Source organism: Bos grunniens, chromosome 5 (assembly GCF_055505025.1).
Source record: "Bos grunniens cultivar Pamir isolate PY7600 chromosome 5, Bosgru_T2T1.0, whole genome shotgun sequence".
Taxonomy (NCBI): domain Eukaryota; kingdom Metazoa; phylum Chordata; class Mammalia; order Artiodactyla; family Bovidae; genus Bos; species Bos grunniens.
The window spans coordinates 106,014,841-106,027,874 of record NC_141169.1 but is presented as its reverse complement, the minus strand read 5'-3'; the positions used below and the strand labels follow the sequence as shown (position 1 = coordinate 106,027,874).

At 51.4% G+C, this 13,034-nt stretch overlaps 1 protein-coding gene across 1 annotated transcript in view; it reads right to left on the bottom strand.

Annotated features, from left to right (window-relative positions):
- Nucleotides 1-5,989: 5,989 nt before the first annotated feature.
- ANO2 (anoctamin 2) overlaps nucleotides 5,990-13,034 on the bottom strand; it is a 335,785-nt gene continuing 328,740 nt past the window's right edge. The window contains exons 24-25 of the mRNA XM_086404358.1: nucleotides 8,910-9,015; nucleotides 5,990-6,879 (exon numbers count right to left, since the gene is read on the bottom strand). Of these exons, the coding sequence (XP_086260484.1) occupies nucleotides 6,607-6,879; nucleotides 8,910-9,015 (379 nt within the window). The 3' untranslated portion in view covers nucleotides 5,990-6,606. The remainder of the gene's footprint in view (nucleotides 6,880-8,909; nucleotides 9,016-13,034) is intronic.

Genomic DNA, 13,034 nt, shown 5'->3' with positions numbered 1-13,034 from the left:
TGGCTTCATACAAAGACCTGGGAATTCCGAGAAGGGCCTGAGTTTGGTACTTGGGGGTGAGGCAGAGAGCCCTAGGGGATAACTGTGAGATACAACTTTATTAGAGTCAGAAATAGTTCAGGGACTTCCCTAGTGGTCCAGTGGTTGAGAACCTCTCTGCCAATGCAAGGGACACAGGTTCAGTCCCTAGTCTGGGAAGATGCCGTGGAGCAACTGAGCCCATAGACCACAACTGCTGAGTCCTTGAGCTGCAAGTACTGAAGCCCTCGAGCCCTACAGCCCTGCTCCCCAACAAGAGAAGCCGCCGCAATGAGAAGCCTGTGCACTACAATTAGAGTAGTCCTCACTCACCGCAATTAGAGAAAGCCTACTAGAAGACCCAGTGTGTCAAAAATAAATAGGAAGGCACTTCAGCAAGGGCGCTGATGTGCAGCAGCACATAAGACTCTCGTAGCACAGTGTGACACCAGCCAAAGAAGACTGCAAACCCCTGTTTTCTTCTCAGGGGGTCTCCAGAAAGCCCCTTGGGATGAGTAGGCCCTGGGGAACCTGGAGGAATCCAAGGCAGGAGGAGGGGACACCGATGGCCTCTTGGTTTAGCTTTATTAACGGTCATGTGGATGTTCAAGTGACTCACAGGAAAAGGAGGGCTTGCAATCCGAGCTGGTGGTGTGGCTCCCGTGGCTTCTGTGTGAGGTAGTAATAAAGACACTTCCCGGGAGGTTGTGAGGATTAAAGATGGTGAAGGGTGTGCAGTTCTTAGTGGAGGAACTGGCCCCCACTAATTGCTCCGTGAGTGGCAACTATCCTCATGTCATTACATACGAACTTTAAAGTTGTGAACACTTAAAGATGCGAACGTGCGTTCCGTCAGCATCAGAAGTGAGTGAAATGGCAGCTTTCCCTCCGTCACCATCACTGACGATCCTTCAGCTCTACCGTCTCCCGCCTCCTCTCCCTCCTCCAGTCAGTAACTCTTGTTGCCTGGTCACTCGATGCCAGCCCCTGTGTGCCAGCTGTCGTACAGTACAATCATACTTTTCAAGGTACAGTACTGTAAGATTAAAAATGTTTTCTTTATTTTTTGTGTTTTTTTATGTGATAAGTATTGTAACTCTATTACAGTGCAGTGCTATATGGCCAACTGTGTTAGTTGGGTACGTAGGCTAAATTTTTTGGACTTATGAAAAAACTGGACTTATGAACACACTCTTGTTCATAGTAGGGGACTTTCTGTATTATCCGCATCACTGATCTAACTCTATAGGCCTCCAGGAGAGTGCCCAGGGGCAGTAGACCTCTGAGGGAGGTGTCATATCCAAGAAACAGAAGCCTGCACCCCGGCGCTGGAGTCCTAACAGTTGGTGTGAACTCCATGTTTCAGTTGCAATGGATCTCAAAACAGGGCTGATGCTGAGAGGTACATGATGGTGAAGTCAGGGAAGTTTTAGCTCCAAGGCCCCTCCCAAGGGAGCCCAGCACTATAAGGATAGACAGAGCACAGAGGTGGATCTGCTTTCAAAACTTCTGAAACAATTTTTTTCAATCTTCAGTTCAGTTCAGTCTCTCAGTTGTGTCCGACTCTTTGCGACCCCATGGACTGCAGCACGCCAGGCCTCCCTGTCCATCACCAACTCCCAGAGCTTACTCAAACTCATGTCCAATGAGTCAGTGATGCCATCCAACCATCTCATCCTCTGTCGTTCCCTTCTTCTCCCCGATTCAATCTTTGCCAGCATCAAGGTCTTTTCCGAGGAGTCAGTTCTTTGCATCAGGTGGCCAAAGTATTGGAGTTTCAGCTTCAACATCAGCCCTTCCAATGAACACTCAGGACTGATCTCCTTTAGGATGGACCAGTTAGATCTCCTTGCAGTCCAAGGGACTCTCCAGATTCTTCTCCAACACCACAGTTCAAAAGCATCACTTCTTTGGCGCTCAGCTTTCTTTGTAGTCCAACTCTCACATCCATACATGAATATTGGAAAAACCATAGCCTTGACTAGATGGACCTTTGTTGGCAAAGTAATGTCTGTGCTTTTTAATGTGCTGTCTAGTTTGGTCATAACTTTCCTTCCAATCTTAGAGCTTATCTATGTAAAGAACTTAATAGATGCTTTCCCAAATTTGACCATCATCTTAAAATTCACATGAAATGACCAAAAATAAGTTGTGGAACTAAAACAAAATGTTTTAAGTGTCTATCGAAAATAAAATGCAAATGTAGATCAGACTTGCTAGAGGAAAAGGCTGGATTCCTTTCTCTTCTCCTTATTGGAAATATTGGTTGTTGTTCAGTTGCTCAGTCGTGTCTGACTCTTTTTAACCCTATGGACTGCAGCACACCAGGCCTCCCTCTCCTTCACTGTCTCCTGGAGTTTGCTCAAGTTCATGTCCATTGAGTTGGTGATGCTATCCAACCACCTCAACATCTGCCGCCGCCTTCTCCTTTTGCCTTCAACCTATCCCAGCATCAGTCATTCATCAGCCGACTCACTGGAAAAGACCCTGGTGCTGGGAACTATTGATATGAAAAGACACTTAAAGACCCTGAAAGCAACAGTGTGGAGGGGCCAGGACTGTAATAAGGATGAGTGAGTCAATTAATTAATTAAAAAATGAAATTATTTGCTATGGCTTTTGTGGTGTTTCTGGAGTTAGCCTAAAAATGTATATTTTGCTGCGATGTGCCTTTTCATACTGGATAAATATTCACCTTGGTAACTAATTTTATTTCTTAATTTGGAGTATTTTTTTCTTAAAGAGGGTTCCTAAAATCATAGAAGCTTTGGGACCCATGAAGCTAGGATCAGCCAATGTTAATAACACCATCTACTTTTTTAAAAGCTTATTTACTATCATTTCTATTGTTTTATTTTATTTATATTTATTTTTAGCTGCGCTGGGTCTTCTTTGTTGCAAGCAGGCATTCTCTAGTTGTGACTAGCGGGGGCTGTTCTTCTAGTTACAGTGGGCAGGCTTCTCATTGCAGTGGCTTCTCTTGGTACAAAACATGGACTCTAGGGCGTTTGGCTCAGTAGATGCGGTACTCATTTAGTTGCCCTGGGACATGTGGGATCCTCCCAGACCAGGAGTCGAACTCGTGTCCCCTACATTGGCAGGTGGATATTTAACCACTGGACCCACTGCCAGGGAAATCCATCACCATCTACTTTCAACATAATGATCTGGAAAAGTACTCTGCCTATGTTGCCCAGCTATGTGGAGAGGAGCTTCCAGAGGGGTTCTGGAAGGAGACAGGGGCCACTGAGAAGACAGATAAAGCGGGAAAAGTCTCGTGAAAAGACAGTGGGCAAGAGACTGCAGCAAGAAGCAAAGATTGGAAGGATGTAAGCGGAGTCAAGTCTGGGGTTGACAGCTAAGACAACCAAGTTTAAAGCTGAGAGATACACTGAGAAAAATTTCCAAGAGCACTGCAGGAAGGTGGGCCAGGGAAGAGGGTTGATGAGGCCTATGTAGGGGCCTCATCTGTTTCCCAGCGAGCAGTCCCACTCAGACCAGGCAGATGTGGTTCCTGATAGAAGCTGACACACACTTCCTTGAGGAATTTGAGGCAGGCCAACCAGAGCTGGGGGAAACTCAGAGCAGCTTATGATATGGGATCCAAGTCAAAAGCCTGCCTGTTCCCCTTACGGTCTGCGGCTTCACCCCCCTAATTGAGGAAGACATCCGGGCTGGGAAGCCCCTGGCCTCTGTTAGAAAGGGAGATAAAGAAGCTTCATGAAACACGAAGGTCCCTGAACTCATATGTAGAGCTGTCTTTTGGCATCCCCATCTGGCTTTCGCCTTGCACTTCCTTTCTGCAGAGAGAGCTGCAAGAACCGCTGAGGCGGGAAGGGTCGGTGTGATCCACTGGTTCTGGGTGAGAGTCTGTCTTCCTGCCTAGTCCTGAAGGGAGGTGACTCCGGGGGCACTGCCACCCACTGCTGCGCAGTGGACAGGGCAGAGGAGGAAGGGGAGGTGGAGGGGGTGGGTGGGGAGCCAGGAGTGCAGACAGGGCTGCCTGGTGAAGAAACATCTGCTCTGCTTTGCAGAACCTGTGGCTCAACCTTGAAGGGCAGGTTCTGCTCTCTGGCGCCCTCTGCTGTGGTTGAGCAGAGGAGATACCCCCGTGGGAGGGGGCAGGAGTGGAAATTTAGACATCGCTTACCTAGGATGAGGGCTTCCCCAGTGGCTCAGTGGTAAAGAATCTGCCTGCAATGCAGGAGTTGCAGGATTTGCAGGTTCGATCCCAGGGTCGGGAAGATCCCCTGGAGGGGAGTAAGGCAACCCACTCCAATATTCTTGCCTGGGAAATCCCATGGACAGAGCAGCCTGGTGGGCTATGGTCCACAGAGTCGCAACAAGTCGGACATGATGGAAGCAACTTAGCACACACACACGCATGTACCTGGGCTGAGGACTTCCCAGGTGGCTCAGTGCTAAAGAATCTGCCCACAATGCAGATGTGTGTTCGATCCCTGGGTTGGGGAGATCCCCAGCAGCAGAAATTGACAACCCTCTCCAGTAATCTTGCGGGAGATATCCCATGGACAGAGGAGCCTGGAGGGTTGCAATCCTTGGGCTCGCCAAGAGTAGGACACAACTGAACATGCATATACTGTACCTGGGTTTGAGAGAGCTGGGAGACCTGAGATGCGTCTGGCCAGGGCCAGGATGCAAAAGGAGAGTAGACTGGTTTCATGGAAGGTAAGCTGAGTTACCCACACTGGTCCACACTCTTTATGAGTGCCATGGTGTGGGGAGTCCACAGAACTGTACTTGTTAGGGTGGGAACGGACATAAGCAGTACCCAGTTCAACCTCATTAACCGGCAAGACTGTATCGCAGAAAACACACACTTCAGCTCATAGACTTAGGAAACAAACTTATGGTTGCCAGGTGGGGAGGATCGGGGGAAGGCATAGCTAGGGAGTTTAGACAGGACATGTACACACTGCTATATTAAAAATGGATCGTCAGCAAGGACCTACTATACAACACATGGAACTCTGCTCAATGTCATGTGGCAGCCTGGATGGGAGGGGAGTCTGGGGGAGAATGAATACATGCATACAGTCCCTTTGCTGTCCACCTGAAACTATCACAGCATTGTTAATCGGCTATACTCCACTATAAAATTAAAAGTTCAAGAAAAAACACACTGCAGGAAAAGGTCCAGCCTTCAGCGGCACAGGAAATGCGAGAGAGGAAGGTTACAGAGGGCTGGGGAGTTCATCTTCCTTCCAGATTACCCATGATAGATTCAGGTAAGAGTTTAGACGTGGCTAGATTCCTATGTTGTAGTCTATACACAGATGGAAGGGTGTGTGTCAGGGAGAGTAACATTATTCTGGGAAGAACATGTTCCTAAAGTACAGAGGACTCCAACAAGGAGATAAAATGTTGAAAAAAGATGGTGGGCGTGCAAATCAAAGACTGGAAAACCAATCTAAAACTTCAGCCTGTCAAAGTAACCAACACCTGCCAGGAGGGTGCGACCTTCCTGACAGCTCCCACTGTGACTGTCACACTGACCTGCAGGGAACTGGGGCCAGGTCCCCAAGGAGGGACAGCACAACTGGCTGTGGGCAGCTGGTGGGCGGAGGTATGTGAGAGGCCATGGTAAGTGACGTTGGCCTTTGCCTCCAACTGCACTTGAAAATCTCCCGGTAGCGTTAGCTGTGCAAGATGTCATCTCTGGACCCTTGTGGGTTCGTCGTTAATTCATACATAAAATGGCCAACCCCTCCTTCTGTGCCCTCCCTCCCTATTTCCTGTCTCCCTTGTTCTATTTCATGTTTCTTATTAAGTCTGAAATGCTGCACATACATCAGCTCACTGTCTGTCTCTCCCAGAATGTAGCTCCATGCATTCTGTCTCTTCTCCTCTTCTGGATCACTAGTCTGAAAACCATGCTTGCACACAGTAGGGGCTCCATAAATACCAGTGCAGAGTAAGCGAGAGAGAAACGAAGACAAGGCAATGCATCTTTATAAAGAATGTCTCAGTTTATTATTTTAAACCTGAACCTGCCGAAAAGGATGGTTAGTTGCACTGAGCTCAAAGCATCCCCGGGACATGGAGTGGAGACAAGCCCAGGGCTGGACCTTGGCTCCTCAGTTGGGTCCAGAGGTCACAGCCATCAGCCTGGGAGCTTCAGCTGCATCCACTGAGGCTGTGATGGTGACACAGAGGGTTTTCTCGGGGTGATGCCGGGAAGGGAGGTGAGATCACTTATGATGGGGTGGAAACAGGGCCTGGACTGTGCTGCTCATGGCCTGTGGCCACCAAAATGCGGGGAGGGGACCTGGGGAGGGGGCAGAGCAGGGGCAGGCTCAAGGTGCCTGGGACCCTGGGCTGGAGGGACCCAGTGCTTTCACCGATGGATGCAAAAGGGGGTACCAACCCCCCAAGGGATACAGCTCAAGAGGACCTAAAAGAAACCCAAGCGGAAGCTTCTGAGAAGCAGAATCATTCCCTTTCCTCCTGCACACATCCTCCGCCTCCTTTCTCGAATCTCTGTCTTCACGACCCTGTGGAAGGACGGATATCCCGCCGTGTGGGCGCACAGCCCCGTGCTGGTCTCTGCTGCCCCCACGCCCTGGCTCACACGCTGGTGTGCTGGGACCCCGAGGATGCACTGCTGCCCAGCTGGCTCCGGCCCGAGGGCGCCGGGCTGGCTGCTGGGCCCCTCTTGCTGCGGTGGCCGCTGCTCTGGCTCCTCCGGGCCGGCTCCTCCGCCAGCTTGAGTTTCTCGTGCTCCTCTTTCAGGAAGAAGTCCACAAACAGGCTCTTCTCCCTCTTGATCTGCTCGCTGATGTCCGTGGGGATGTCAGGGATCATCCAGTCCACGAGGACACTCAGGAACATCACCAGGTTCTGGGAGGGTGAGGGGAAGGATGAGAAGAGAGGCCCCGGCTGGAGGGTTCCCACCCGGGGTGGGTGAGCGGGGGTGATGACACAGACCCAGAACTGAGGGTAAGGGGCTCTGGGTTCCTCTGGCTCCTCGGCTGATCTCAGCCATCGAACGAGCATCACAGTCCCTCAGGGTCCCCAGGAGAAATTGGAGCAGTGACAGGGTCTGCCTCCCATGCATGGCCTGACAGCATCGTGTGTGCAAAAGTCGCTCAGTCATGTCCGACTCTTTGCAACCCCATGGACTATACCATCCATGGAATTCTCCAGGCCAGCATACTAGAGTGGGTAGCCTTTCCCTTCTTAGCCATGCCTTCTTTGCCTCCTCCACTCCTCCTCTGCCTGCCTCCCACCCCCCATGTCTTGCTTTGCCTCCAGGCCTCCGGTTCCAGAGCTTTAAAAAATTTTTTATTTATTCATTTTAATTGGAGGATAATTACAATATTGTGAAGGCCTCTGCCATACATCAACATGAATCGGCCATAGGCATACACATGACCCCTCCCTCCTGAACTTCTCAGGAAGTGGCCATAAGGCCTGAAGGCCCCTCCGGGTCTCTCCCTGGACCAGCGGCCCCTGTCTGCCTCCCAGCTGGCCCTCTGCCCCCCATATCGCAGGTGGGCCCTGTTCAACCATCACAGCATCTCCAGTCACAGCGCTGCCTGGACCCTGCCTCCCGCCCGCCTTCATGGGTTCTGAGGTTGTGTACACACCTCTAACTTGCTCCTTTCTCCCCCCGGGGGGCTATGTCCCCTCCCCTGAGGTAGGATGAGACCCCCTCCCTCTTCCCGGGAGCATTTTCTACTTAAGAGGGTGACTATTTCCTGCAGGCAGCTGTGGCGTACAGCCCAGTTCAGGGCCACTCCCCGGGTACTCTGGTTCCCAGTCCCCCACCGACCCCCCCAACCTCCAGCTGTGGTCTCCTTCTCCACCTGCCCATCTTCTGCTCACGTGCCCCCTCTCCTTAGAACCAAGGTCGGTGACAGTGCAGGAGACACCAGAGCCCTGCCCTCTGTCTTTCAGGCTCTAAATGTGCCGCCCCCAGCTCGACCTTGAACCCACAGGCCCAGGGGAGACTTGGGAACCAAGGTTGTTCCCAGGGGCCCCTGGGCACCTCAGGGCATCTGGAGCTGCTGAGTCAAGTCCCACACTCGCCTCTTAAACCAAGTCCTCCCAGTGGAGTGGAAGCGACACCTGACACGCGGTGGTAAAGCGAGGTGGCTCCTGAGGGCGGGGGGCAGCAGGGGACAGGTGAGGAATCTCAGCACACGCCGCCCCCCTGCCCCGCCATCCCCCAGAACAAGAATGATGCTTCTCCAGGTGAAGGACTAGCTGGGGATCTTCCCCACTTCCTGTGATGGGGGCCAGGTCAGGATACTTTAGAGCCCTCCAGGGACCCGCCTTTGGGGAATACAAAAGCCTGGGGTGGGGGCAATGGGTAAGCGGTCTGGACTGGTACCCCAGCTCTGCTCCAAGGCCGGCAGTGGGAGTGGGGGCCTCATCTTGGCGACACAACTGTAGGTCCAGCTAGTCTGGGAGATAGGAATAGCCAGCTCGGGTTTGCTATTCAGCAGGGGTGCCTGATGGGGCTCTGGGGGCCTTTCCCACCAGGGGTCTCAAACAACACCACAAAGAGGGGGCTGGTGGGAGCTGGAAGGAAGGGTTAGAACTGGAGCCTTTTCTTGAGCGTGGAGACCGGCCGGGGGCGGTGGGGTGGCCACCTGTCTGCCTTCGGGTTGAGACTCTGCTCCCTCTGCTGTTCCCCACTTTTCAGTCTGAGGTTTACGTGGGAATCCTTCTCCACCCTGCATGTCACTCCATGTCTGCCTCGCAACCTGATTCTGTGCCCTTTTCTGCTTCTGTGCATCCATGCGTTCATGAAAGCCCTCACCCAGCAGAGAGTCACAGAGCACCCTGAAAACCAGAGGCAGGGCTGTCTGGATCCCTGAGCCTGGATCCTAACCAGCTGTTCCTAACTTAGCTGAACAACTCACCTGGAAGATTATGACAAAAGCCAGACGTGCAGACAGAACGGCCCAGTACTGCTTGGAAAACTCGTACGGGTTTGGGGCCCACGGCGGCTCCCGGTAATCCTTAAACCTGTCCAGAAAGGAAGGCAATGTGAAGACTGGGAGGAGATAGAGGGAAGGAGGTACCTCTCTGGCTATCACCTCAAAAGTCAGAGCAGCAGGCAGGGCCTTGGCTCTTAGACCTAGGGAGTAGCAGGCAGAGGTAAGGAACCCAGGGCCCAACCAACAACGTCCAAAAAAGTCCAAACTCCAAAAGAGCCAATGTCAGCCTAGAAGTGTCTTTCTCACTCTCTCCAACATCTCCAGACGTTTCCTTTGGATTCTCCCTCGTGTGTGTGTGTATGTGTGCGCGCGCGTGCATGCACGTGTCTCTGTGTGTGCTCAGTCGTGTCTGACTCTTTTGTGACCCCATGGACTGCAGCTCATTGGGCTCCTCTGTCCACGGAATTTTCCAGGCAAGAATACTGGAATGGGTTGCCATGAGGGGTCCAGGAATCATGAGAGGAACTCAGGACAGGGGATCCACCTGGGGTCCACTAGCCTGTGGGCTCTGAGAGCGGCAGGGGACGCCAGACACCCGGCAGAGTGCTCCGAGGCCCAGGACTCAGTGAAGACACAGATCTCTTGAGAGCTGATTCAGACCAAGCTGAAGGCTGAGTGGATTTGGGGGAGCAGTGGTAACGATCACAGTTGGGCAGTAGCCCCCTCTTTTAACTGCCCGTCTTGATCATCTGCCCATGTTGTTTAAGGCTTCGCCAGTGACTCAGCGGTAAAGAATCTTCCTGCGATGCTGGAGATGCAAGAGACACAGGTTCCATGGCTGAGCTGGGAAGCTCCCCTGGAGGAGGAAATGGTAACCCACTCCAGTACTCTTGCCTGGAAAATTCCATGGACAGAGGAGCCTGGTGGGCTATAGTCCATGGGGTTGCAAAGAGTCAAACACAGCTGAGGAACTGCACGCACACACACACACACACCACAGTTTGAAAAAACAAAATGTGAGTGCCTGCCTCGCGCTCAGACCATGGAGAGGTCTAGGGCTTGTCTGAGCTGTTGCCTTCCCCCCTCCCCCCGCTTCCCATCCTGAGATGACTCATGTTAAAAATGGCTTATTTTCTCAGAATCACTTTTTTTCTAAGCCTGGAAAAATGGCAAGAGCTGGTACAGAAGATTTATGCTCCTTCATGGAACTGTTTTCTCCATGGAATTCAACAAATCTTCGATGTTCAGTGAAAGCAAAACAAGCCCTGGGCTGAAGCATGAGATGGGGTAGCATCAGGCCACCAGAGGGGTGCAGGGACGCCGAGGAAGGCGGGGAGGGTTGGGGGCACCCAGAAGGAAAAAAGCATATACTGAACGTGTCCACCCCCGACAAGGAACTTTTCTGAAGCTGCTTCACTTGAGAACAAGATCCGTGGGCAGGCATGGGTATCCCCGTGTAACCCAGGAGGGAACTGAGTCTCAGAGAAGTTCAATACTCAGCCAGCCAGGGGTGGATTCAAGGTGAGAATCCCAGTCTGCCTGAATCCAGCCTTTCCTCCATTGTCGGGAAGCTTCTGGCCTCCAGCTGCGGTTTGGGGTGGGGGACTCTGCTGTGGGTGCTCTCTGAACCCTTCCCTGTCCTGAATGAACCCACGGCTCTAAAAGATCCACACAGAAGCACGGGGGCTTTCAGTAGTCCAAGAAGATATGGCCCAAGAAGATCCCCTCCCAAGAGGGGAGAAGAGGAAAAAAGGAAGATGAAAAGAGATGCAGGCAAAAAGGCAGAAAAAGTCATAGCGGGAGATTCAGCCCCAGAAAGAGGCAAACGGAGAGGTGGAGGCTGAACGTTTGACTGGGGCTGGGCAAGAGGCCAGGAGCTGCCCCCTCCCACCCGGCTCCCCTCTTCCGACAGCTGATCACAGCTGTTGCAGGCTTGGTTTGACATCCGGATGAGAAGCAAAGCTAACTGCAGCCCAGCAAAGCACCACAGGGTTCATCCTCACCATCCGTGGCTGAGGACAGAAACAAGACCAGCTCCAGACCACGCCCACTTGTGGGAGAGGGCGAGGGTGTGGCCAAGGGAATACGGTCATCTTGAGTGGGGAAAAAATCTCAGGCTTGCCTACCCTCCTGCTCTGCCCCTCAAATCCCAGGCAGACAGGAATCTGTCTTGCTTTTCTCAAGACCCCTGGAAGAGGGGTGCTGTACACCCCTGCCCCCCCGACTTTTGACCATGGGGAAGATACCCCCAGGTCCAGTCTGATCCTGCCACTGCAATCGAAGTCACTCCGCTTGTTTTCTAGCTCCATCGATGAAGGAACAGCTGCTCACTGACCTCAGTAAGACAGCCATCGCTCACCCCTCTCTTTTTCCAGTCTGCAAAGAATCCATAAATAATCTAATTCTGGTCCCACTTCTGCTACTAACTCACCACAGCGTTTGGAAATGTCACTTTACCCTCCCTGAGTGTCCAAAACATGTTTTGAATCTGGCAGGCACATCCATCTCATCAAGGGTCTGGGGAAAGATTAACACAGAGATCCGTCCAGAAAGCTCGACTCGCAGTCCCGCTGTGCCAGTGGACTAAGGGTGCTTTGTCAGGAACTACAGGGCCAGCACTGCCCAGAAAAGAGCAGTGTGCAATTTAATGATTTGTGCATCTGTTCACATTTCTCTTTCCAAAGCTAACTTTAAATAAAAACTGTGACCTGGAGTAAGCAATGCATTTTACATTCATGCACACATGCATATGTATCACAGAAATAAAAATCACACAGAACACATGCATCCTTGCTGTATCCCATGCTCTGATACTCTTTTATTCTCTGCTGTCCTCTCCTTTCCTAGTCTTTAAAATGCTGCTCATGATACACTAAGCCATTTCCCAACTGATGAACCATGATTCACAGTTTGAAGAACACTGATTCCAGTAAGCCTCTGCCACCAGGTAAATGATTGCTCATTTACATTCCAATATAAGTTCAGATTTCATAATTTAAAAATAATTCACCCTAAGAAGTCAAGTGGGTGCTGGAGAAGACTCTTGAGAGTCCCTTGGACTGCAAGGAGATCAAATCAGTCAATCTTAAAGGAAATCAATCCTGAATATTCATTAGAAGGACTGATGCTGAAGCTGAAACCAATACTTTGGCCACATGATGTGAAGAGCCGATTCACTGGAAAAGACCCTGATGCTGGGAAAGATTGAGGGCAAGAGGAGAAGAGGGTAGTAGAGGATGAGATGGTTGGATGGCATCACCGACTCAATGGACATGAGTATGAGCAAACTCTGGGAGATGGTGAAGAACAGGGAAGCCTGGAGTGCTGCAGTCCATGGGGTCACAAAGAGTCAGACACGATTTAGTGACTGAACAACAACAACAAAAGCTCAGATTTCAGAATTAAAAAAAAATTCACCCTAAGAATTCAAGTGTATCAAATGTTTTCACTGAGTAATCAGAAGACACTAATTAAAGACAGAGATCATTAGTTTTAAGACTAGACGTGTCCAGAAAAGACAGAGTGGCTATTGAACTTAATTGTGGCCAAGCCAGTGACAGTGGTCTGTTTCACTTCCAAGCCCAGTGCAGAGAACGGCATTGGCAAAAGCTGGGGAGTCAGCAGACGAAGGCTTGATCCCACCCCCACTGTTTCACTTCTCTGTCCTCTAGCAAGTAACCTAATGACCTGATGGCTGGGGTCCTCGTCCATGAAACATGGGCGTTCCATCTCACAAAGCTGTAACGAGGACCACTCAGCACACTGCCAGACATGTCAGAGGACCCAATACATCGGAGCTGTTCTTTCTCCTTCAACTGAAGGTGACTTAAGAAGTACACCTCTTCTGTTAAAAGAGGACGGAGCAGGTACACCCCTGCCCCCAGTTCCTCCTGGCCTTCCAGGAGCATGGCTTTCTGAGCATGGCTCAGATGCCCTGAGTGTCCCATGATCCTGAGATGAACCAAATAGAGCTGATGCCCAGCTGCAGGCAGCTTCTCTCAGGTTCTCAGTCCAGGTGAAGGCACGAAGCAGGCCAGCGTCAGGCTGATGGGCAGGAGAGCTTCTGTTCCATTCCCATCAGCTCAAATGCTTCCCAAAGCCATCCCC